At 37.5% G+C, this 24,857-nt stretch overlaps 1 protein-coding gene across 2 annotated transcripts; it reads right to left on the reverse strand.

Annotated features, from left to right (window-relative positions):
* Window positions 1-8,859: 8,859 nt before the first annotated feature.
* Window positions 8,860-20,731, reverse strand: LOC149139800 (DNA replication licensing factor MCM2-like). 2 transcript variants are annotated; one of them, XM_089449025.1, is made up of 18 exons: window positions 20,594-20,731; window positions 19,946-20,157; window positions 14,587-14,765; window positions 14,400-14,488; window positions 13,209-13,398; window positions 12,664-12,883; window positions 12,350-12,557; window positions 11,887-12,021; window positions 11,593-11,784; window positions 11,196-11,368; window positions 10,862-11,050; window positions 10,600-10,716; window positions 10,420-10,504; window positions 10,111-10,263; window positions 9,866-9,991; window positions 9,582-9,764; window positions 9,321-9,482; window positions 8,860-9,203 (listed from the first exon to the last, which is right to left on the reverse strand). In XM_089449025.1, the coding sequence occupies exons 1-18, from the start codon at window positions 20,594-20,596 to the stop codon at window positions 9,090-9,092; spliced, it is 2,730 nt and encodes a 909-aa protein (XP_089305151.1). In that variant the 5' UTR covers window positions 20,597-20,731; the 3' UTR covers window positions 8,860-9,089. The 2 variants fall into 2 exon arrangements, with proteins under 2 accessions (XP_089305151.1, XP_089305150.1); XM_089449024.1 differs by lacking the exon at window positions 20,594-20,731 and having other exon boundaries at window positions 19,946-20,163.
* Window positions 20,732-24,857: the final 4,126 nt, after the last annotated feature.

Here is a 24,857-nt window from a genome sequence, read left to right on the forward strand (position 1 = left end):
TTGAGTTGTGTTGTTTCTTTGATGGGAATGATAATAATTTTTAAATCAATTTTTCATCCTCCTTTCAAATATGCTCGATTTCAGTGACCACATTGGCCCTAACTCTAACTCTTTCTTCAAGCTTTAATCCAATGGGGGTGGATCCATGTATATTTTCTATGATCTAAATTTCCCATTCATTTCAACGGTCGGGTCTCACATCTTTTAACCTATTTGATGGCTTAATTCAATGTTGCTTTAATTTCTTCACACTCTAATTTCCACATAACAATCACAAACTAGTATTTCAAATTTTTCCTTTTTTCCAATTAGGGTAATGAGTCTAGAGCATACTAATGCTTCTTTTTCCAATCTATAATTTGGTTGAGAGCTTCGATGGATACATTATGGGCTTCCAGTTGGGCGTTGATTTCATGGGATGTATACTCCAATTACATGAAGTAGCCTTGGACCCACCCTAACTTTTCCAGGAAAGAGCTTTATGTGTTTTGAAATTCATTTTTAAACTTGATATCATGTGATTTTAGTACTTGAAGGTCAACTTAAGTCTTTCAAGCCTACTCAACCTTCACACTAATATCTTTCTTATGGTTTTCTTTCAATGTCATCAAATCATTGATGTGGGCCTCCTTTAGTTATGTTATTTGCTATTCTTGTTGAGACTTAAAGGGCTCTGACAATGCTATGAATTGTTCCTCTAGCCTATCCTATCATTTGGGATCCATTAGCTACTTCTAATATTTCAACTTTTCCCTTAGAAACAATACATTTTTTGTCAGTTGCTCCATATCCATTGATAAACTTTGGGTGGTATCTTTATTTTTCATGGGCAAGGATCCTAAAACACATGACATGTCCACTACATCCTTTTGAGTACTTTGGTCGATGAAACTCTTGATTATTCTTTACTTCGAGCCTTCCAAAATAATTGTTCCTCCTTGAAAATTGTAATATTTCTCCTTTTAGAAACATTGCAGATGGCGACCTTCCTAGATTTAATGTAGTAATATTCTCCCAATTCAATGACTTCATTGTTGAGGTCCCTAGGATGGTCAATAGGAGGCACAATGCTTTTTTTTCTTAATAACCGATAGAAAAAAGGAAATCAAATTTTGTTGGATGATACAACTTTGTACTAGGGTAGTCATTGAAGTGCTTGTCTCCACAACTTCCTTTTTTTAGGAAGGCTTTGGTGGATGATTTGGCTCCTCCTCCTTGTCGGTATCTTTTTTTGATACATCCACATTCTCTTATGATTCCTCATCATCAATAGTAAGTATTTCAAAGGTTGGGGCTTCTGTTGGGGCCAACCTTTCTCATCTTAGCTTCAAGTATTTTCTTTTCCAAGGCCTCATCTTTGACTTTTTATTCTTTTTCATTTCCCTTCTAACCCATTTCTCTCTCCAAAGAGCATTTTTCCCTTCTTCTTTTTTTCTATTTTTGCTTCGAGATATTGGATGGGTAGCATGTCCATTTGTTTCCTTTCTTTAATTCTCTGCATTGCTTCTTCATAAGTGAGGATGTCTTAAAACACCGAGTCATCGAGGAGGGACTCATTTTTGTACACAAGTGAAAGCTTCACTGATATGCAATGTTCTTTGAGAATTTTTTGGGGATCATATTCTAAAAACACTTGTGAGGATTTTGAGCTCCCTAATACTATCAACTTATTTTATCGCCTTTGGAAACTTTGTCATTTTATAATGGCATATCCTGATGTGGGAGCTTAGCCCATGATCTTTTATTATTGTTGGCTAGGACTAATGCTATCATAGGTGAGGGGCCGATGAAAAATCATAGATTTGGATGTAATTGTAGTGCTCTTCACAACACTAGTTCCCTATTCCTCTAAGATCATTTCTCACTTCTTCGGATATCCTAGGGGTAATAAAACCAAATAGAATTTAATGGGTTTGGGCTAAGAAGTGCTCACAATTTTCATAGAAAAATAAGGGTAATGGTCTACCCACAATTCGTAATAGATGTGTATAGGTGGAAACTCATGTGTCTAGTTCCAGTTCAAGATGGGAAACTCACTCGAAATGAAAAAAACATCTATTGAGTAGGTTGACATATATAAAGAGGAGCCCTAATTTGATGGGGTTTCCTTTATTCTTAAAAGGGATTCCAATATAATGGTTGAAAAATACTCAACCAATTAAACACATGACCAGTTGAAACTATTTCAACCGCTAAAGGTAACCATTCAATTTTGAAATGGGAGGCATTAAACTCACCATACAACATGATTCTCATTACTATTATATTTCAAAATTGTCAAGGAAAAGAAATTGTCAGGGAATTAGTTATTCAACTTGATTTGAGGAAGGTTGAGATGATACATTTGCTTGAACACCTTAGCCTTTAAAGGATCCATGTCCTCACCTCTGTTGTTAACAATTGTTTACTATTATAAGTTGACCTATGCCACTTCCCATCTAGTCATGTCACTATGTGGCATTATAGGAGGTCTTGTGGCTGTATATATCTCAAATTTCCTTAAATTGCACATGACTGCATAATCTTGGTCAACCGCACCAAACTAGGAGTTGACATATGTGCAGTAGATTTCACCCTAATTAGGGTATACATCGCCCCAATCGAAATATCCATTGTCCCTATGGAAAATTGTAATGCTCCCTCCCCACCTCTTGGATTCTCGAAGCCTAATGGGAGGTATTACTTTTAACTAACCTAACCTTCAAAGTCTCATTATGGAAATGGGGTTAAAAAAATATTATTTCCCTAAGTGTGCAAAATCACTTTGGATAATACCATCGCACCCATCTCATTAAGATCTTTCTGACGATATAAATTTTATCTTGATCCAATGCTTGGATCAAAATTTACACCAATTTGAAGTTTGAGCCCCTTAACCCTTGCAACATCAACAAACACCACCATGTAGCGAACCAAGTGCCTACATGCCCCTACCACATCGCTTGTAGCCAATGTGGATCCCACCACATCATCGCACCAAAGTTCCACTGCGCCATCATGTCACACCCCTAAGGATGTCTTTCTCCAAACATTAACATTAACATCAACCTACTGGGAAAATTCTCATATAACACTCCCATCAATTCACATCTTTTGTCAACAAACATCAAGATTATTATTCCAGAGAAGCACATGTCCATCCCTCAAGACGTAAAAATATTCATCACCAAATGACGATGGTCCTATTTTGCGGAGACACGCCTTTGTTCCCTGGAATCTCTGTCAAGGAACGCTAATGTTTTCTTCTCCCTGGCAAGATCAAAAGCTCCTTTACATGTTCACTAAGGATTATTCAGATCCAACTTCGAGCTTGTTACTCAGTAAAACTCAAGATTAATTTCCTGAGGATTTCAATGACTTAACTGAGGCTTTCTCTAGTTCAAATGTCACTCAAATCATCAAAACCATTATAGGGATAAAATCCCTATCCAACACTAATCACTCAAGTGCATTATACATAGCCTTAATGCATGCAATGTATCCACCATACAAACTTTCAATTAGGAAGTACAATGAGCTCAACCATGGTTGAGACTTCATTATACATTTAAATACAAGAAAATCCCATTAATCACATATTGGATTCAAACATGAACCATTATATCCATTTATATAACATGACACACACAACATCAACCAAAATTTTCACTGGTCCAAAATAACCAATATTTATGATATTCATAACATATCAAACAATAGAAATCACACACAGTGACAGTGAGTTGAACTCAACAAGTCATCATACATACTATGTAATTAACCCTACACTCAAGAAAGTATCAATAGTCACAGGGATCTACAAATCCCTTTCAACCATGACAACTTTAACATAATCCTTTTGATGATAGACATCTAGGAATAATGCATTCCTCCATGAGAAATTCTAACACATTCATTTTTATAACCCATAACAACATCATTCAACATTCATAATGTAACAAAAGTACAAGTAAATACACTTATATGTATAGCTTAATGACTAGAAACTAAGAGATATACTTCCACTCTCCACCCAACCATAGGAAAATTGCACTACAATATTTCTTGTAGTTGATCACCCCGAGCTAGATTTAGAATCTGAGTAAGTTCTCAAGGGAATTCACATCGATGTTAATCAACCAATTCACACAAGGATCTTGATTTCATGCTATCTCCACCTACTTACAGAGATCTAGATCACACGATATTCCACCTACTAAATTCTGTGTAAAGTCATAACTCATGGTGTCTCCACCTGCATTAACATGGATCCATAATACATATAACTTGTTCCTACTAACCTTCTAGGCACCAAAACTCACATATTCACCACTCTACTATGCAGGGATCCAGAGCACACAGTGGTTCCAACCCACTAAACTAGTGGGTATCCAGACTACAATGTGTCTCTACCTACCTGCTCCTACACTAACGTTGTTCTTAGCGTTCTTCTTCTGGCTAGTTCACTCACAATTCCTATATGCCTAACACAACATACATGTATCCACAACACACTATCCCATGTATGTATTTTTCTCTATTTTCAACCACACCTCCTCAACATGTATCCTCTAAAGTTGAGATGTCCGAATTAAAAAATAATAATAATTCCCATTATATTTCCTGTTGACCTCTTTTTCCTTGCCCAACTCCTCGCCTATCCCTTACATATTAACCACCTAACATGACCCATGAATACATATTTGGTATGGGATTTCCTCCATTAAGGAATCCCACACTCTACCTCCCTACCTATTGTGCAGGCCATTAAACCTAGTTAGAACACCGGTGGTGATTTAAATGAACATCTCGAGTTCAACCAGTTCCTAAGCAACTCCTCAAACGCTAAATTTGTGTCCTTTCCCAGTCCAATCATTGTGTTAAATTTCCACAATATTTACATGATTTACTATTCATAGTGAAAATTACAAGAGGGGTAGCAAAAAGGGTTGTCACAGATCCCATCCCCTTAGAGGAACATTGTCCTTGGTGTTCTATACCCAAACAAAACATTTAACAATGTTTTATTCCTAAACACAAAATTCATATCAATATTTATATGCACAACTCTTTACATTTACTTACATAGTAAGAAAAATGGGTATGATACCCTCATCTGATCAGTCATTTCCCAAGTGGCCTCATTTGGTCCAAAATGCCTCCATTGCACCTTTACATGCTCAATTACTCAATTTCGAAGAGGGATATGTCGTGTTACAAAATGCAAAATAGTTCTGGCTGGACTTCTCCTCTGAATTCCACTTGTATCATAGACCAATCAATCAATAACCTTTTAAGAAAGGATATATGAAAAACATCTTATACTTTTACTATGGGTAGTAAGGCTAGTTTATAAGCTACTATCCCCACTCTTTTGAAGATCTAAAATGGCCCACAAAACCTTGGTTCCAATTTGGCATAAGAACCAATCTTTAATGAAATTTTCCTTGGCCCAATTCAAAGTTAAACATGTTCCCCCACTTGGAATTCTTTGTGTATTCTTTGTTGATCTACATAGATACTTTTCCTATCTCAAGCTACCTTCAATTTCTACTTGATAGAAATTACTTCTATTCCATTTCCTTTAACATATTAGGTCTAATTTGCACCCTATTCACTAGATCATTCCATCTAATAGGTTATTACATTTGTTTCCGTATAGAGCCTCAAAGGGACTCATTTTCAATGATTCCCAATACCCATTGTTGTAAGAAAATTTTACCAAAGGTAGAAAGTCTTCCCACCTCTTAGACCGATGCATGAGATACATTCTGAGCATGTCTTCTAGCACCCTATTTACTCTTTTAGTATATCCACCTATTTGAGGATGATACACTATACTAAATGCTAATTCTATTCCAAGACCAACAAACAACACTTTCAAAATTTTGAAGTAAACTTGGCATCTTGATCTGAAATAATCCTCTTGGGTAATCCATGCAATCTAAACAATTCCTTCATAAAGGTCTGAGAAATATAACTTGCTTGGTGTAACTAACCCCGTTATATATTTATTATTATTATTATTATTTTCTCCATGTTTATGTCATTGTAAAACTACTATGGTAAAATTGAGGTATCAAGTAAGAATACCTGCAATCACTGGTGCCATGTTGTTACTATAAAATATTTAATATAAATATGGAAAAATCAGCTAGAATAGAGAATTTATAATGTACTAGAGTCTAATTATGGGAGAGTAAAAACATCAATCAATTTATTCAATTTTCGCACCTCTGGCTAAATTTTCAACCCTTCAGGTAGAATACATTTATAATTTTCTAACAGTTCCAATGATTATGCACCATTCTTGAAATTAGAGAAGTTGGGAATAGATTTGCAAGTTATGAAAAGACTATCACCTGGTCAAGGATAGTGCCATGAATGTTAATTTACCTATGGTTGTTTTTGTGTCTCAAGACTCACTTTCATGAACCTTAGCATGCAAACATGAGCATCTATATATATATATACACACACACACACACACACACAACATAGATATAGACATATTCTTAGGTAAGGACGTGATAGGGATGCAACATTTAGTACATTTTCTGCAGTGTATCTCATGCTGCATTTAACATTTGCTTTGATGCAATCACCCATCCAACATGAGTGAGGCAAGGATATATACTAGTGACAACATAGTCCCTTTAATAATTGTGTAGTCCTTGAAGAGGGCATAGATTATTTAATAGAAACCTTGACACTAATGGAAATACTTATACAAAGAACACCTAGATAGATTTATGGGACACGTGTTCAAGCAAATACCCCATTTACTAAACCATTTGTTATTTTGCGACATCCAAGTCTTTTTTCTTTGGGACAATCCATATGCCCTCTTCCATTTGCTCAATTTTTTTAAATACATTACGACTCACACCATAGCAATTGCTTCAATAGGAGCATCTCATGTTTCACTTAACAAGATAGCATAAGGAACTGCACTTTTAATTTTGAATTTGTTTGTAATCAAACACTTATGAATTTTCTCAATTTGTTTCCACTGCATATCGGATATACTGTTGGCCCACAGTTCACAACCATAGAGATTCACCATAATCACTAGAAGCCCAAAAAGAGTTTGTTTTACAGCCCCATAACTCGTGCCTCTCACCTATTTTACCTCAAATTCAAGAACCATTTATGCTCTATGGTAATGATTTCCCAAATTGCTTGAATTGGTTTCCAAGCACCCAAAAACAATCCCGACATAAAAGAGACAGACTCCGCAGCCATTTTCGGTGCATTTTATTACTGCTGAAGTTCAAGTTGGCGCACTTTTCAACCAAAGTAACACAAGTTTTCTTCACCCATGTAGCTCGCAATTTGAATGAAGACAAATACAAGCCACCTGATGGTTCACCTTTAAATACCCACAAGCATTGTTGTTGAATAGTGTAATCAATAAATGCAAGCTAACTCTAAATACCCACAAGCATTGCTCGAGGACTATGTCCCCAAAATAACCCTTCAGGGTCTTGGATTATCTATAGTAGTAGACCAATTTAGATTCATCCAAATCACATATTTACCAATCAAGCTCGTAGAGGGTCAAATTTCTTCACTCTAAAAGAAGTTTGCATGTCAAAAGATTTGATTCCTCTACATTTGGTAGATCCTGAGTCAATAGATTTGATCCAGATAGATTTAGACTGGAAGAATGAATAATTTTCTTATTAAGAACACAATTTGCAAAATTGCAAAAAAGTTGTCAAAAAAAACCCAAAACAAGCGAATAATATATTGACTATTTTACTTCAATTTTATTTTAATTATTTATTTTATTTTATTTGTCAAGTAAATCAAAATATTTATATAGGTATATAACTTAACATGACAGAGCAACATCTTTGTCCTCGACCCAAAAATCTTTTGTGATCATATGCAAGAACTCACACGCACCTGTCTTCAACTAAAAAACCAATATAGGAGACTAGGAAGAGAAAAGGCTTCCCTCCATGAATGCCATACAAGCGTTGATATGGAAATCGAAAAATTTACAAAGAAGAATGGGGGATCAAGAGGCCTATCCTTATGGAAGATAGCAATGACCAAGAGAAAAAAGTTTGTGACATTTTAACAACTTCCGCATAGTTAAGTGGGAACACAGAAAACGATGCCAAAGAGCCAAGTAGTAAGAGTCCTTGGACAGCATGCCCATGCTGCCAGAACCTTGACTATACAACTTTTCTGGGCCACCAGCCAAACCTTTGGGCCATCTGGTGGCCAAAAACCTTTCGGTAATTTTGGATTTTGAAAGTATCTTGGGCTTACCAATCTCGTGAAAGAATTAAGAGAAGGTTTGCCTTGGACGGGTCAACAGAAAACGAACAGTTCAACAAATGCTCTTGTTTTGTACACTACGTGCATGCAGGTATATAGCCGGGGCCTGTTCCCCAATTGTAATATAATTTTGTTTCTTGTAACTGAAATATATTGGAATATTAATGTTACATAATCGAATGGTTGCAATGAGAAGGACTAAAATTAAAAATCAACAACAGGATTCAGCAGATCCAAGAGGATATCCCGATGTACCATGTGCTCCTATAACTAATTAGGCTAATCAATGTTGTTAAGAGACACATTTGTCAAACCATACATCTCTTCATTTTTTTCAATTATTAGGTACCATCAGCAAACATTACTTTAATGATTCACAAGTTTAGGCTTACTTGAAAATATATTGGAACAAAACCCCTTATCCCAAGGGAGTAAAAGGGTTGTTGGACTTGCCAACTGTCTGAAAAAAATTGGGAGCGGCCCTATCTCCATATGCATGAAGAAAAATAGGTAGAAATTTTCAGTTGGCAAAGCACTAGAGAAGACACTTTAAAAGACTTGGAAGCGGTACATATGTGAGACAACGGAAAATTTTGAACCATAAACACAAATGTTTCTCACGGAGGAAAACTTAATAATGGGGAGCCATTACATTTCCAGGAGCTCTATGCCCTAATAGACTAAGGGCAGTATTTTTGGCATTATCAGCACCTTCCACTGCTAGGATTCCAAATCCATCAATAGGAAAGGACGCAAAGAGCGATTTAATATTATACATGTAATAAAAGGACAGGATCAAATAATATTCAAGCCCCTCGTCAAGCAACTGGATGTTTTATAATTCCCTCTGCCTCGTCCAGTGTAAAATTAGCCCTTGCGAATTGTCTACTGATGAAGAATGGTTTCAGATCATAAATTTCATACTCTTGTGCCTGCATACAAGTAACAACGTTTTGTTAAACACGCTGATATGTTTGGTCAATGCTAAACACCTTATGCAAGCAGAGGCAAAGTGGAAAATAATCACTACCATAAGAATGAACTCCCACCTTGTTCCTTAAATCTTCTACTTTAATCTCAACTTGATTGAGACGGGGTCTAGTCCCAGACATCAGTTCTTCAAGACGCAAGACATCCTTGACAAGTCCTCGTAGAAGATGCAGCAGCAGCTCGTTGTAATCCTTCTTGTAAGTGATATATTTTTTGAAACTCTGCTCATTCATTCAACACATGCAATCAGATTCAATTAAATTTGCACTGGTGACTTATTTCACTATCAGATATATCCCAAATCCATCTCCATGACTTACCTTCTGCAGGGCTTTCTGAACTCCATACTTCTGAGTTGAAATGAATGAATCTAAGAGGACTCTAATGGCCATGTCTACATCCTCTTCAGCAACATAATTTCTAAGATGCATTCTAGCATGGGCTTCAGACATTCTTATCATTGACTCGATATGCCTTACTGCAATAGGAACTCCTTGACCATGCTGCAACCAGGCAAGAATGGGCAGACGAGATTAGTAGGTACAAATTCAAGTAACTAAGCTTGCAGTTTGTAACCCATACTGAATCAATTTTATTTATATACCGATGATTCACGCCGCAGATCTGCGTATACATGTGTCAACTTTTCCAAATCCACATCATGTAATTTTGGGAACACGTTAAGCTTGGCATATGTAAGATACTTCCTCAATGTATCTTGAGATAAGACCTGAAAATGAAATGTTGAGAACAATAGAAGCACGGGAATGAGATAAACTTCGGGAACTCTTACAATTGTATGGACTTTTTTCCTAAAACATAAACATAACAAAGATAAGTGATTTAAACCTCTGGATCGGAAGAATGGTTCAAATTGGAGGATTCATCCTGAGAAAGGCCTGCAGGTGTTTCCTCTATGTTAGAACCTTTAGGCTGGGACTTAGCGTGACTGTCAACAACAAAGGTTGCAAGCATTTCATCTCTAACTGGATCAACAACATCCTGCAAGTTAACAGCAGAAATGGTGTTAACAAATAATAGTTAAATCAAAGGATTAAATCACACTCACAGACAATGGGATAAAACAGTTCAAAAAATGCAAAACATCAGATAAAAGAAAGACCAGTTTTCAAAATGCATAACTTTAGTTGAATTTACCTTCACAACACACAGGACATCAAAACGGGAGAGAATAGGATCAGTGAGCTCCACGTTTTGAGAAAACGTTTTCGACGAGTCATACCTGTTTGTGAAAAAAAATATAAGACTAAACTGACTAACAAAATAACCACTTCTCAAGTTGAAAACGGATCATTAATAATGGCCATGTAGTTGTACCTGCCCCCTATGGGATTGGCCGCTGCAATCACAGAACACCGCGCTTGTAAAGATGTCACAATTCCAGCCTTGGATATGCTGATGCTCTGCTGTTCCATAGCTTCGTGGATACTCACCCTGCAACAAAATGTAAATATTAAGCACAATTTGTAATATCTCAGCATCAAATTGTGTGAATTCACACTTCACAGGTTAAAATTCACGTTCATCTAAACAAGGACTAAGAGGAGGGTAGAGAATATATGAGGATCTAGGAAGGCACCTGTCCTGGTCATTCATTTTGTCAAACTCATCAATCAAACAAACACCCCTGTCAGCAAGGACCAATGCACCACCTTCTAAAGTCCATTCCTGTGTCACGGGGTCTTTATGGACTGCCGCTGTGAGCCCAACTGCTGAGGCACCCTTCCCTGTTGTATATACAGCCCTCTGAGCTGTTTTCTCAACATACCTATATGAGAAATGTGAACAGAGCAATTAGACATTTCCTATTAAATGTAGAACATATATAAAAATAAGCCTCCTTTTAGTTTTCAGGAAAGCTCACCCCTAATTCAAATCTCCTGAAATTGAATGGAAAATTTGTCTGTACTTACTTCAGAAATTGAGATTTTGCTGTTCCTGGATCACCAAGGAGGAGGACATTTATGTCTCCTCTTAGACGATGTTTCCCTTTGACATTCTTTTCTTGGCCTCCAAACATTGCAAGAGCTATTCCAGTCTTAATGTCTTCATGACCATAAATAGATGGAGCTATAGATTTTATAATCTGCACACACAGTGAAGAATTGGTGATGTCTGCAAAACTTTGAACAATTCTGCACAAGAAAAATAAGTAGAACATTTTGCTTGGAAAAATTCTAGCAATTTAAACTTTAAAGCCATGAATTGACTACAAATAAATCTCTTAGTTTGATTTTAAAACCATCCCTTGATGCTTGAGACAAGAAATTCCCATCACTTGCATCCTATATTAACAGAGTAACCACTAACCCGTTCTCCAATTCGGGGATCTTTCGAAAGCTTTTCAATTTCTGCTTTATCCTCATCAGTCAGTTTATATGCAGAAAATAAGTCTTGTTTCTTTGTAACGTAGTTAGCTTCAACAACTGTTGCAAAGACTGGAAAGCCATTCTTAGTGTTTAGAGACATATCAAAATTATTTGTGTATGTGCCAGTCACCTCCTGCAATACGATGAACACATTTTAAATTTCACTGTTCTGTAAACTGTCATATCCTCATTAATTTGAAATAAGAATGCTTTTATAAATAAAATGTGAACTTACAATTTCTTCTCCAGGACGTGCACAATCAATGAGATCGTTCAAGAGAATGACTTCTTTGTACCTTGGGAGCCGACCAGCAGGCACAATACTTGGACTTTCTTGAAGTGATAATTTCTGATAGTTCCTATATATTGTCTGTGAAGACACAAACAAGCTCAAACATGAATATACCAAAAAGGTGAATCAAGCAAAACCAGAAGCAGAAACAAGATCCAATAGCTTATGATTTTCTTTATGAAGTTCAGACTATAACAGAATATCCTGTAGTAAAAATTCCAGGATCTTCTCAAAAGAGGTAGTAATTACTAATTACTAATAATAGAGTAAATCTTAAAATCTACGAACATTACACCAGAACCAACCTATTGTACAATTGAGCAACACTTGTTTCATGCAAATTAATCCAATTCAGTATCAGATTAAAGAGAGCATCCAAGGGAACTGCTAATTCACAACAGCTAACCTGTTCAATGTTAACTGTAAATGGCCCCTTCGACTGGCATTCAGGACAAGAACCTACTTTCACTTCAGAATAAGAGTTCTGAAAGAAAGGCCCTAGCACAGTGCCACATTTATTACAATCATATTTGACTTGCTGCAGTTGAGGGAAAACTCCAGACCTCCTAGTTACCACCCCTCCAATTCGAATCATAGTATTCAAATGCACCTGCCTGAGAGAGGATGGTAAATAAATAAGCCTCAGAAAAACACTCTACAAGGAATGTCCTACTCAGTAAAATAGAAATCAAATGTGCTAGAAAGAAGAGAAAAGGATACCTTATATTACGTATCTGATCATAAACTGGCAGATTTGTAATTCGAACATAGATTTTATCATGAATGTTTCTATAATTTGGATGTAGATTCAACACAACATTTAAAGCCACTTCTTCCATCACTTCAAGCACGGATTGAGGGGCATCAGCTAGCCAGATGGCAATGTTTGGATGTGTAAAGATGAACTGCTTATAATCAATCTCCAAGCTACACTTGTTTGCTGAAGTGAAGACCAGGACACAAAAGATATCAGGTAAACGTATGGGGAAACTAAGAAAATAAGAGTCAATTTGCACTGTTAAATAAGTTGAGATAAATTTTGTATAAGATATTCCTTATTTCACAGTGATTTTTGTCGGAGTACTTTTATCAAGGTAAAAGTCAAGTTAAAGTTTCTTAGGCCTCGCATATTTTGATGGAATGTTCAAGCACCTAGCAAGGTTATTTTAGTCTAGAATATCTACCTCAGTGAGACAAGCCTAAATCACCAAACCATAATTGACTTAGTATGACAAATTACAAAGAATAGAGCAGTGTATACCCACCAGCAACCATCTCATTGATCAGCCGAATATATTCACGTTCACCATTTCCACTTCTTTGGTTCACATAGCTGAGTAAAAACTGTCTGAACTTTTTGGCTATGAAACGCCGAACTTCATCTCGAGTGACCCATTCTCTTAATGTTCCTTGAACATTGTACATTTCATATTCACCCTCTTCGTCTTCTTCCTCCTGTAGATATGATAACCAAGAATATCTTTACAAATCTAGTGACAAAAAAATTTCCTCACTCCACGAGGTGCGGGATAACTTCATAGAAACAAACTATAAATTTGAAGATATATGGGCGTGGAAGCATAAAAAGAATGCATTGATATGAAAATGTGAGAAATATCTAAAGAGAAACACTGAAAATTGAGTAATTGTAAGCCAAATATACTACATCTCAAGGAAGACACTGAAGAGTAGAAGGTTTTGAACATGTGAAATAACACATTTTAAAAATATAGTCAATGTTTAAAAGATGTCATGAATACTTCTAAAATAGAATCCCCCAATCATGGATCCTTAATAGTAGATAAAACTATTCCAAATGATTGAAATAATTACTTACACAATTCTAAAAACTTGCTTCATATCAATCAACCTATATAATTGAATTGATCTTTTCTGTCTCATGATCTCTTCATCACTATCACCAACAATACAATTCACATAAATAAGAATGTTCTTTTAGATAGGGCTCCAGAAATCTCCCCTTCTCTAACTCTGTACCATGCCTTTTCATCATAAGAATTGATTCAGATAGTACAATTGGGGAAAAGAAGCCACTTTGGGTGTTAAAATAGTATTGCATCATATTACTTTTGAAATAAGTATACTAGATTTTTCTATTTTTTGAAGAACTGATACTTTTAAGTTTTATTATTGAAAGGGATGCAATTGCCATCCCTTCAAATAGAACATGCTCGGCCATCATTATAACAAAATAGCAGTCTTCCTACCTACCCATGCAAGTAAGGAATCAGGATAGCACATGAGTCAATCTAGCTCCTACCTTTAGCTTTTCAAAAATTAAAATCTTCTCCCAGGGAAATCAAGAGAAACGAGCAAAGAATGATTGTTAACTCCAAAATCGGGAATGCATCAATTATAATGTGTAGATAACAACCAAATTATTGCTAGATTTAGACTAAGAGAGTGATAAAAGATTAATGGCCATAGATGCTAACCTCATAAGGCTCCTCTTCAGTTTGGTCAGTAACTGGAGGCTCAACACGTGCCCTTCGCCGTGGCCTAAACTCTATTTCGTCATCCGTGTCTAAATAAAAACACACAAAAATGCAGAAATTATTTTAAAACAATTTAATTAAGTAAACAATGCATATTCCGAAACTAGCCAGTTAAAGGACAAGTTACCTTGATCACGGAGAATCCTAGGAAGCTTTCTGTTCACAGTAACACCATGCCTTGCATCAAGCTCAGCCTCTGCTGCACGACGATCTGCCATGATCTCATCATATCCTCTTTCATCTTGGTATTCATCGTCCAAGTCCACAGACTCGTACCGATCTTGGCCTTCTAGACGCTGGTAATCTCTGCAAATAGAAACTAGAATGTTATAACTATATTCTTGTTTCCCATTACTAGTCAAATTGAACAGACTCTAATCCCTTTTTTAATTGAGCTTGAATCGAAAATGAACAGACTCTAAAGTGAACATACTCCAATCCCTTTCCCAATTGTGAATTGCTAGCTGGTAATTTTTCGGAAACAAAACAGGAGACTGCACAGACACAGTTCCTGAAATCAGAGTCTCCAGAGAATGGTTTCATGTCCTCTTTAGATGACAAAGCGCTGTCAAAGTCGGATAAAAATGAAGGCATCTTGAATACAGAAACTGCTTCTACCCCAAAGAATGAGTTAGATTGCGGGATCAATCCATTTAATTTGCCTATGAATGAAAGACATAATATATCTGAAGATCTTGATCTAGATAAAAAATTATCTGAAGCCAATGTGGAGAAAAAGCTCAGAAGGGGAAAAAGCTTGCTTGAAGAACTTCCCAAAATTACTGATCATGGGGCTGGAAACATAGGAACCTTTTATGTAAAGTCTGAACATGCAAATATCAGTAACTCGGGGAAGACCAAGGAAGGTTATAACCTATCATATTCATGTAAAGCAGGATGACATGTCTTTCTCACAATCAGAGGGAGCAGGTTCAGGGTATAGCCATCAAGGCTCTCAAAGGCACTCCCATGGGCACCCTGACAGGACCAGTGAGTTCATTAAGGAGAAAGTTTATTCAAAGGTTGAGCTGCCCCCATGCCAATATGAAGTTTTGTGTTATGGTGCAGATGGACTTTGCCATAACTACGAGTCATTAGCTGTTCCCAAGCACGACTCTTGCCAAACTAGCGGAAGCTAAAAATTGATGGAGTAATTCTCATAAAATATCACATACTTCAGAATGTTTGCATGGATTGACAATGTGTGAAAAGTTGTTGGACAAAAGGTGCTCTAAAGGTAGAACTGCAAGTGTTGGAGGAAGGGACTGTGTCAACTCTCGCACAATGGACGATGGTCATAACAGCTCTGGGAGCACTGAGACGGTTAGCCAACTTCCAAAATTCGAAAACGCTGAAAGCTGTGGTATCCAAAGGGACTGCTTGCATGTAGGAAATACAGGTAATGGTTACACATGTGGCTTGCTGGGAGATAATGAAGAAGATAGACAGGATCAATACAGATGTAGAATTCCAAGGTTTCGTGATATTTACATGAATGGAAAATTAGATATTGCAAGCAGACACCCTTTTAAGAAAGGAGCTAGAAATGATATAGCTCAAGACTAAGGGATAGTAGCAGAAACATTAAAATAGGTTCTTTTAGATCATTGGATGATTCTTCTAGCAGTTTGGATTCTAGAAAGCCTGAGAAAGGCAGAGGAAAGTTGGGGTCAAGGAATTGATTCCTATGAAAGAAGAAGACATTTATTTGAAACAGAGAATGAACCCCCTTACTCCCCTCCAGTTTCCATCCGCAATACTACCAGATCATTGGAAGATCCACTAGTAAGTTCATGCCCAAATCAGAAACACCAAAGTGCTACTTCTGTAGGCGTTAGATGTGGCCAAAATCCAATGGCATCTCCTTCCAGTTAAGTCACATTGGAAAAGATGGGGATAACAATGACGCTGACAAATGCTTGTCTAGAAAGGACAAGCTTGAAAACAGTATGAAAATGGTTTTGTAAACAACCATAGTTGTGGGATGATGAATCATAAGGGTAACATTTTACAAGAAAAAGACAGGTCAGGAGGAAATGAAGATGCTGTCTGAAGTAGATCAACCAGGCAACCAGATAGATAAATACATTTCCAAATTGAGTGACATTATTGGAACATCTGAGAAAGGTGTGCTTGAATCAGTTTGCTTTGTCAGTGGAAATCAGCTCCTATTAAGCTGTTATTTGCACATATGAGAATGGCCATCTGGAGAATTGCTTCATAATTTGCCAATGGATTTTGGGTCAGCTTCTGGAATATCAGACGGAGATATTTATTAGTTTTAACAGCTTCCTGACCCCTGGCATTATCTGTCAATGCAACCTAGATGCAGAAAAACATGAGTTAGTAGTTTTTAAAGGGACTGTTGCTCCAGACCTTGAGTGGACAGAGTTTGAGGCTGAACAGGTTTTCATAACCAGCAAGGATGGAACTCAGATACCAATGTTCAGTAAGAAAGATGACCCTCATGGTTATGGGGGCTTTAACATCAGCATCAATCCAAACTTCAGTGTTGATCACTTAATCCTTTCAAGGCATTTATGGGCAATTTTTGCAGTTGCAAATGTTCATCATGACAGTGAATATGGAGAAGAGCCAGGCACTATTACATCACTTTTTTGAAAAAAGATAGATGGTTTGAAAGTGATCAGAAGAAGGGATACGAGTCAATTGAGAGGTCCTCATTCTTGAAAATAGGGGGACAAATTTTGCTGCACCCGAGCTTGCAATTGCTTGAGGGCAAGCAATATCGGAAAGGGGGGACTTTAATGTCATCTACTAATTAATTTCCCAAGGGAAAACAAAGTAGCCTATCCAACCCCGTAGGCTATGGTCAATTACAAAGGGGAGAACCCATTATTCAATGTTTTTGAGGCAACATTGGGTAAATTAGGTAATTGGAGGAAAACTTGTGAAGGAAGCAAGTATGGGGCCTAAGTGGAGGGAAACTTGTTAGTCCCTCAAATTAAAATTAGGAAAACCCCAAAGGGAGTCTATAAATAAGAGAGAGAAGAATCATTATTCTCATCATGGTTGTTGGATATTTCTGTTTTGTGAGCTGAGGCTCTGAGGGTTTTAAAACCCCTTTTTCCTTTGATTGGTTTCGGTGGTGAAAGATTCCACCCTAGCCAATCCCCTCTCTTTCTCTAATATGTTTGGCATAATCTTCCGAAGCATCTTCATCTGGTTTTTGGAAAGCATGGGGCGATTTTCTGTGGATGATTTAGCTTGAGTCACATTGTGGCACCTTTCATCAATTCTGAGGTTTCTGAGGCTAAAATCTAGGTCAGCGAAGCAGTCCGAATCTTCTGTGGAGCACAAATTAGCACCAGACTTCTATCTGGGACAGCGGAACCCTTCTAGGATCTGGCTAAGGTAATTCTAGGGCAGTGAGCCCTCATCTGAACAGGAGATAAACCATTCTGCATCTTTAAGTTCTGGCTGAGACCATTCTAGCCCTCATCTGATCAGGAGAGAGATCATTCTGTGTTATTAAGGCCTAACTGAGACAATTTTGGGGCAGTGAAGCCCTCATCTGAGCAACAGACAGCTTATTTGGTGGCATCAAGGTCTGTTTAAGACAGCTAAGGGGAGTGAAACTCTTCTTCTGGCCCACAGGCAGTTCTTGGTTGCAGCGCAAACCTATTGAGGCCAGTTTAGGGCAGCAGTGGATCCGAACTTGGGACAGAGGTCTGGCTGTGGCCATTTAAGGACAGTGAAGTCTCTCTGGGCTTCTCTGTGGCTGCAGACCAATCCAAAGAAAAAAACCTGGCAGCGGCTCCCTCTTGGAGGAGACACAGTCATTGTGGCAACATACACCTCTTGAAATCTGAATTTGAACAGCAGAAGGCTACTTCACAACAAAAGGGCTGTTGGACAACAGTAACCCACTCTGTGACCCGTTTCATAAGCAATCTGTGGCAGCACATTGAAGTTGGAACTCGATCCAGGCACCAGACCCCCTCTGTGAAGTCGTAAGGCATCACAAAGACAGCTGGAAACAAAAGCTACTAAGGCTGGTTACAAGGTTAGATTTAGGGTATTGGGACAGTAGGGTTAGGTTGATATAATAGCCATTGTTATGTATTTCAATTGTATTGAGAGGACTGTGAATCTGAACTGCTTATGTTCTGTTGAATTGGTTTAGAGGAACAAACTGATGAATACCTGATTATTCTATTTCATTGTATTTTGATTCTCTGATTGTCAAACTGAAGTATACTGTTGGAATACAAAACTTGTCAAGTGCTCTTTCCTAACCCTTAGGGCAATTTTACCCAAAGATATATCAGAGCAATGTTAAAGACATTGGCTGCCTTTGTTAAGGAACAATCCAAAAGCCGTTAAACAGACATAGATGCGATAATGGAGATTATTACACTATGAAGCCTTCAAAAAATAAAATTAACATCAGAAGGAATTTAGTTGTTGTACCGTAATCTCTGCAGTAGAACAGTCTGGCTGAGAGGCAGAACAATACTTTGGTCGAAAGTGAGATACATAAAGGAGTGAATGATTCCCAAACCCATTTTGGGTTGAGGCCATTGCAGATGAGATTCCAAAAGAACTCCTTTGAAGCATCACATGGGAAGATGCTAAATGTCAAGCATCTTACAATTCAGATAAAAAAAAAATTATCATCTTTATAACCCTACTAAGGATTCAATGGCAATCAGCCAGGATACCATTTTTTACAAAGAATTTTGTGAACAGAAATGGCCACCTTCTATCAGATCTCAAAAAGACCTGATTCACAAAAAATTATGAAATTCTAGTTTTCTAACACTTAAACGTAGGTCATCAAAAGATTCCAACGGGCTTGGCTATTCTGTCAGTGCAGCTTCTACTTAAAGGTTACCTCATATTTCTCAATGTTTCTTTCTCTGTTAAGCTTCTACAGCAGCCATAGTCTCCATGGACAATCAAGGGCAGAAATACCTATATTCTTCCCAGGATTGTAGGGCTGTTGTGTAGTTATTGGTGGTTGTTCCAATGTATACACTGGCTTTTGAGGCATGGGCTTGTGGATAAATGCCAAGGCCTGAAGATCGCCAGAAGTGGGTCTCAAGTTCCGTCATTGCTAGGAACAGAAACACTCTTGTCGTAGTCATTAACTGGTCTACTCTTGCAGTAGCCATTGACTGGATTGCCAAAAGTTTCATTCTACCGGTACCAAACTAATCAGTGAATGCTTTTGGCTTTAACTGCGTAGACGAAGTTTAAACAAGGTTTCAAAAAACTTCTATGTATTTAAAACCAGAAACGCTCATGGATTAATAGATTAAACTGCGAAAGACTCCACTCTAAAATTGACAAACCAGCTACCACTGAATATATTAATACGATCAGTTGAGTAGTAGCTACAAACTACTGTTGCAATCACATCTACCGGCACCTCGTAATAAATAAATTTTAGAAAACAAGAAAAGTAGAGCAGACCCCCCGAAGCTCTGAAAATCAATAGACTAAGTAGAAGGATATCTTACTGCTGAATAAAGTTATCATTGTAAAGATCCTCCCCCTCTCCTTCGTCCTCTTCATCGCCCGGATCTTCTCCCAAAATGTCCGGATCAACTTCCGCTTCATCAGATATTGACTGTGTCGAGCTTCTATGGCGTGAGCTGCTTGTTGGAGGAAGACGATCGGTACTAAACCCTGGTCCAGACGTCGGAGACCCAGGTGTTGAAGGATCGGAATCCTGCATTATATTTGCAACATCAGCTTTACCATCACACCAAAAAATCAAAACAAACAGCATTGTCATTGAAATATTTTGACGTAAAACCCTGAAGAATGACCATTATTCTTCATCAATGCAAAACCCCTGGAGTTTAAACCTAAAAGAATGGCAGCTCTTCTACCTAATATATCTTAACATAAATGTACAAAAACCCCATAGCTGCACTCTCCCATTTAATCATTTTCTGTGATAAATGAACGTCTACTGCTCTTCGTAATCAGCTAGTAAAAAATGCAGAACCGCTCACCGGGACTCTAAACCAAATTTTTCGAAAAAATTATCACAATGCCAAGCAAACTCATGAATAAGAAAAATAAGTGTGGAGATACGATTGCATGAAGGACATTCTGTTAAAAAACACGGAACAAAACCTGAAGCTTCGAAGAGCACTCACCATGACTTCGAACTCTAAGAAGCTGAGCGGCGGCCTTCTGAGAAAGATGGGAAAGAATTGATCTCAGATAGTCAGCTAATGCATGTGTGAGAGGCCCAGCCTGGGGTTTGAGGAGGTTTTGTTGGGCCGAGAATGAAGATGGAGCATTTTGGCGCGAAAAACTTTGGCGGGAAAGCTGACTTGGACGAGGAGCACAACCACAGCTGGACATCAATCAGAGTCTGCGTTTTAACTTTGGCTTGAACTCGGGTTAGTATTTTAACCCCTTTTTGGAAATTTGATCTTTGAAATTTTGCAACTTTCTCGTCTCGATATTGTGTTCCGCATCACAACTTCTAGCAAAGCACCCCATCAATGTAGTATTTAATGTTGTGGTGGTTGATGACTTTGTAAGCAGTGATATTTTTTTTTTCAATGGTAATATCTTAATTTTTTAAAGGATTATTTTTATATTATTCTAATGAGTTAAAGTGTCATAGAGTCGTCGTATTTGTTTCTTAGTTTAAATTAAAGTAAAAATATTGAATTTAAGTTAGTGTTAAGGTTTAAAATTTAGTTAATTTGGGTTTTATTGAATGTTAAATTGAGGTATTTTGTTAATTGTAATTTTGCATTTGGTGATAGAGAATCTAACCTCACTGGGCCACAATAATAATGTTTTATTGTAATGATACTTTATATTTTTTTGTGTAAAGTAGAGATAGTTTTATTTTTAAGGGTAGTTGTCCTTGCGAGATTTATATGTGAAAGATAGGTTACTAGCAATTCCCCTAAAGGTGCAAAGATACACTGAATGAATAGAACATGTGTATGATGTTATTGCAAAAATATTGCAGCAAAGGAAAGATAACAACCTAAAGGGTGAAGGATGGAGGGGAGGAAATGTGTTTAGCCCTGTCTAACACTTGTGTTGATGCATCTGACAGATGTTGCTCAAACCACCGTTCCTAGCTAAATCATTTTTTTCAATCACATAGTTTAATGTTTTCTTTTTTACACGATGGGAAAACCTATCCTAACTCAATTGTCATACTAACAGTGAGGACAACCATTTTTTGTTGTTAACCGCAAATGCAGGTTGACTCATCACCGTTATTCAAAGAAAACCACATCACTTAGAATAACCCGTTGGTGGTCTGTAAGGAGGCATGCTTTCACTCCTGCTAGATGCCTCTTGGTCTTGGGTCATTAACTTGTTTCCTTACATGCGGGGAAGACAAGCTCTTAACCAAGCATAAGCAATTTTAGGGCATACTCCAGGCCCAACATAATTTTAATGCTATAAGTGAATTGAATTTATTTATACAAAAAAACAACAACAACAAAAAACAAAAACAAAAACAAAAACGAACAAAACAAACAAACAAAAAACATTTTAAAAAACATAAAATTACAATTTGACTAAATAATAGAACATGTTTTTAAATTAAATTTATTTATAATTAAAAATATATTTAAAACGACTTAAAATCACAATTTAGGGATAAGTTTCACAAGTGTACTTGGGATAAGGAGCTAGGGAGAAAGGAAAAATACTATATTGAAGAGTTTAATCTCACTCATAATCATCAACAAAAAGGGTATTGTTGTAGCATCTACAACCACCCTCCAAAATGTTGCCTATGCTTTGCTTTGGAGCCTCCCTTCTAAATCACAGCAGCTCATCTTGCATTGACTTAGGTACTTGTGCTTTGATTAAGCCTCATCCTTTGCATTTTGGCTTGTGTTTGTTTACTTGGTTTACTGTCTAACCCATAAGTTGATCTCTTGACTTGGTTTCCATCCAGTTTCAAGCTTGCCTTAGAGAATTGCACAATCCTTGAGGGCAACCAGCCTTGCTCTTGGGAATTGTGCAATCCAAGTTAGCATTGAGCCTTGAGCTCAAGAATTGCGCAGTGCTAGTTGAAAACCAGCCTTCAGCTGGGAAATTGCGCAAAGCATGAGAGGCAGCCCAGAGCCACTCAACCCAGAAATTGTGCAAAAGCCTTTTGCTCAAAAGCTGCTCAGTGCATGAACCAGAGAATTGCTCGGTTCCTCCCAGAACTGTGCAATCTTTCCAGGAAATGCATGGTAGCTTTTCTCGGAAAAAGCAAAAAAAAAGTAAAAAAGCAAAAAAGCATCCCTAAAATAGGGATCTATTTTTAACATCCCGAAGGAGGCACTTTAGTTATTTTGGAAATTGTCGCCAAGTGTCACTTTTTTCTTGATTTTTGGCCTTCGCGTCATAAACCCTAAATTGACCAAATCTATTTAATCGACGTTGCCATAGCTCATTTGTGTTAGGATATTCCGACACATAGGAAATAGTTAAGTTCAACTTGGTCTAGTATAGAGTTAGGTAAAGTGTGTTTATTTACCGTTGTACATTTTGTAACTTACAATCCGACGGTCACGATATGTAGTGATCCGACGGTTCACTCTCTCCTCAGTATTACCGACACTTGATCCATGGCTTGACACCCGATTGGTCCATGAGTTCTATTTAAAGCGCATGGAGGGTCATTGTTCGGGTAATCCGTGCATGAGAGAAGCTTATGTAAATTTTCATTCTTTGATTAATAAATTGCCTGTAGTAGCCACGTTGGCGCAGGCCGTGGACTGTTTCCCTCTTTGAGGGTTTTAACCACGTCAAAAATACTGGTGTATTGATCTGTGATCTGGTTGTGAGCGGTGTCCTTTTGGTGTTCTTTCTGAGGAACTTACCCTGTAAATTCCTACATGGTATCAGAGCTATTTGAGGGCCGCGTCCGTTGGTGATCCAAATCTGAAGCCGGTAGAACTGCATCCGACTGCAGTTTCCTAGATCTGTTGTTTCTGACTGCTTTCGAGCCGAGAGGACTGCTCTGTTGTGTTCAGAGCATCTGTTCCAGTGAGGAACCCCTTTCGTTTCACGCGAAAAGGTTTCTGGTAGCCCTAGCTGCGTCATTTTTAAGATCTGGAGGTATACAGTCTTTATTTGCAGTTTACTGTTATTTTCTCTCTGCTTATTTCGGTTTCGGTTTATTTAGCTTTTTTTTAACCGGATCTATACCTTTCATTTCTGCGTATGCTCTTTGCCCTACGACTCTGTGCGATCTGGGCAAATCAGAAACAGAAAGGAAGGATTTTTGTCATGCGTATGCTCTTTTCCCTGCACCTTAGTGTGATCTCGGAAAATCAGAAACATTGAGAAAAATATTTAGTTTTTCGGCTAAAGCTAACTTTGAGCCGCAAGGTTCATTTTTTAAAATATCTAGTTTTTTGGCTAAAGCTAACTTCGAGCCATAAGGTTCGTTTTCTTTGCATGTCCGTGTTGGGTTTTGTGTTTTGTGTTTTGTAGGGAAAAAGAGCTTTCTCAAGGCAAGCACGCAAACCAAGCCCCCTCCCCCCCCCCCCTCTCTCTCTCTCTCTCTCTCAAATTTTTTGTATAGATCAATTGGTTCAAAGCTATTTTAAGAGAGTAGAGGTCTTGGGTTCAAGTCTCCATTTTGTGGGGGCGGATTTTTTCATTTCCGCACATTCGCGCACTTTTCCGGCAACTTCAACAATTTTTTTTCAAAAAGCCATAACTTCTTCATCCGGAAGCCTTTTTCAGAGCCGTTTTTTTTAAAACCGCCTAATTTTTCGTAAACTATCCATTGGAACACTTACTTTCAGCATCTTCAGCTTCAGTTTTTTTTAAATGGAAAGTCCATGCCAAGTCATTCTTGACAGCACTAACTACTTCCAATGGATATCCTACATCGAAGATTTACTTAGAAGTAAAGGTCTCTACAGAATAGCCACAGACCAAGAGAAGAAACCAAAAGATGAAGACAAGGCTGCAAAATGGGAAAATAGACAAGATCAAGCACGTGGTTTGATAGGGATGTCTATTTCTCCTGATCTTAGATTCCATATTGCAAAACTTGAGACTCCTCATGAAGCATTGGAACAACTCACTAAAGTTTTTGGGATTAAAAATGAAATTAGAGCCCATCAACTTGAAAATGAGTTGCTTACATTGGATCCTAATAATTTTTCTTGCATTGAAGATTTCTTGTCCAAATTCAAGACCCTTAGATATCTCTTGGAAGGTGTTAAGGTTAAGAAAGAAGATAGTAACCTTATTTATTCCATCCTTACTAAGTTGGGACCAGCCTACTCTGTATTTGTTTCCACCTTCCATTCTACAAGGGAAGCTTTCATTTGTCAGGGAAAAGACTACAAGGCCCCTTCCTTTGACTCTTTTTGTGATTCTTTAATAAGAGAACAAGAAAAACTCTTACACCTTGGTCTTCTTAAT

The sequence above is a fragment of the Pinus tabuliformis genome, chromosome X (genome assembly GCF_031772625.1).
Source record: "Pinus tabuliformis cultivar Carrire ecotype Pingquan chromosome X, CPIR1, whole genome shotgun sequence".
Lineage (NCBI taxonomy): Eukaryota > Viridiplantae > Streptophyta > Pinopsida > Pinales > Pinaceae > Pinus > Pinus tabuliformis.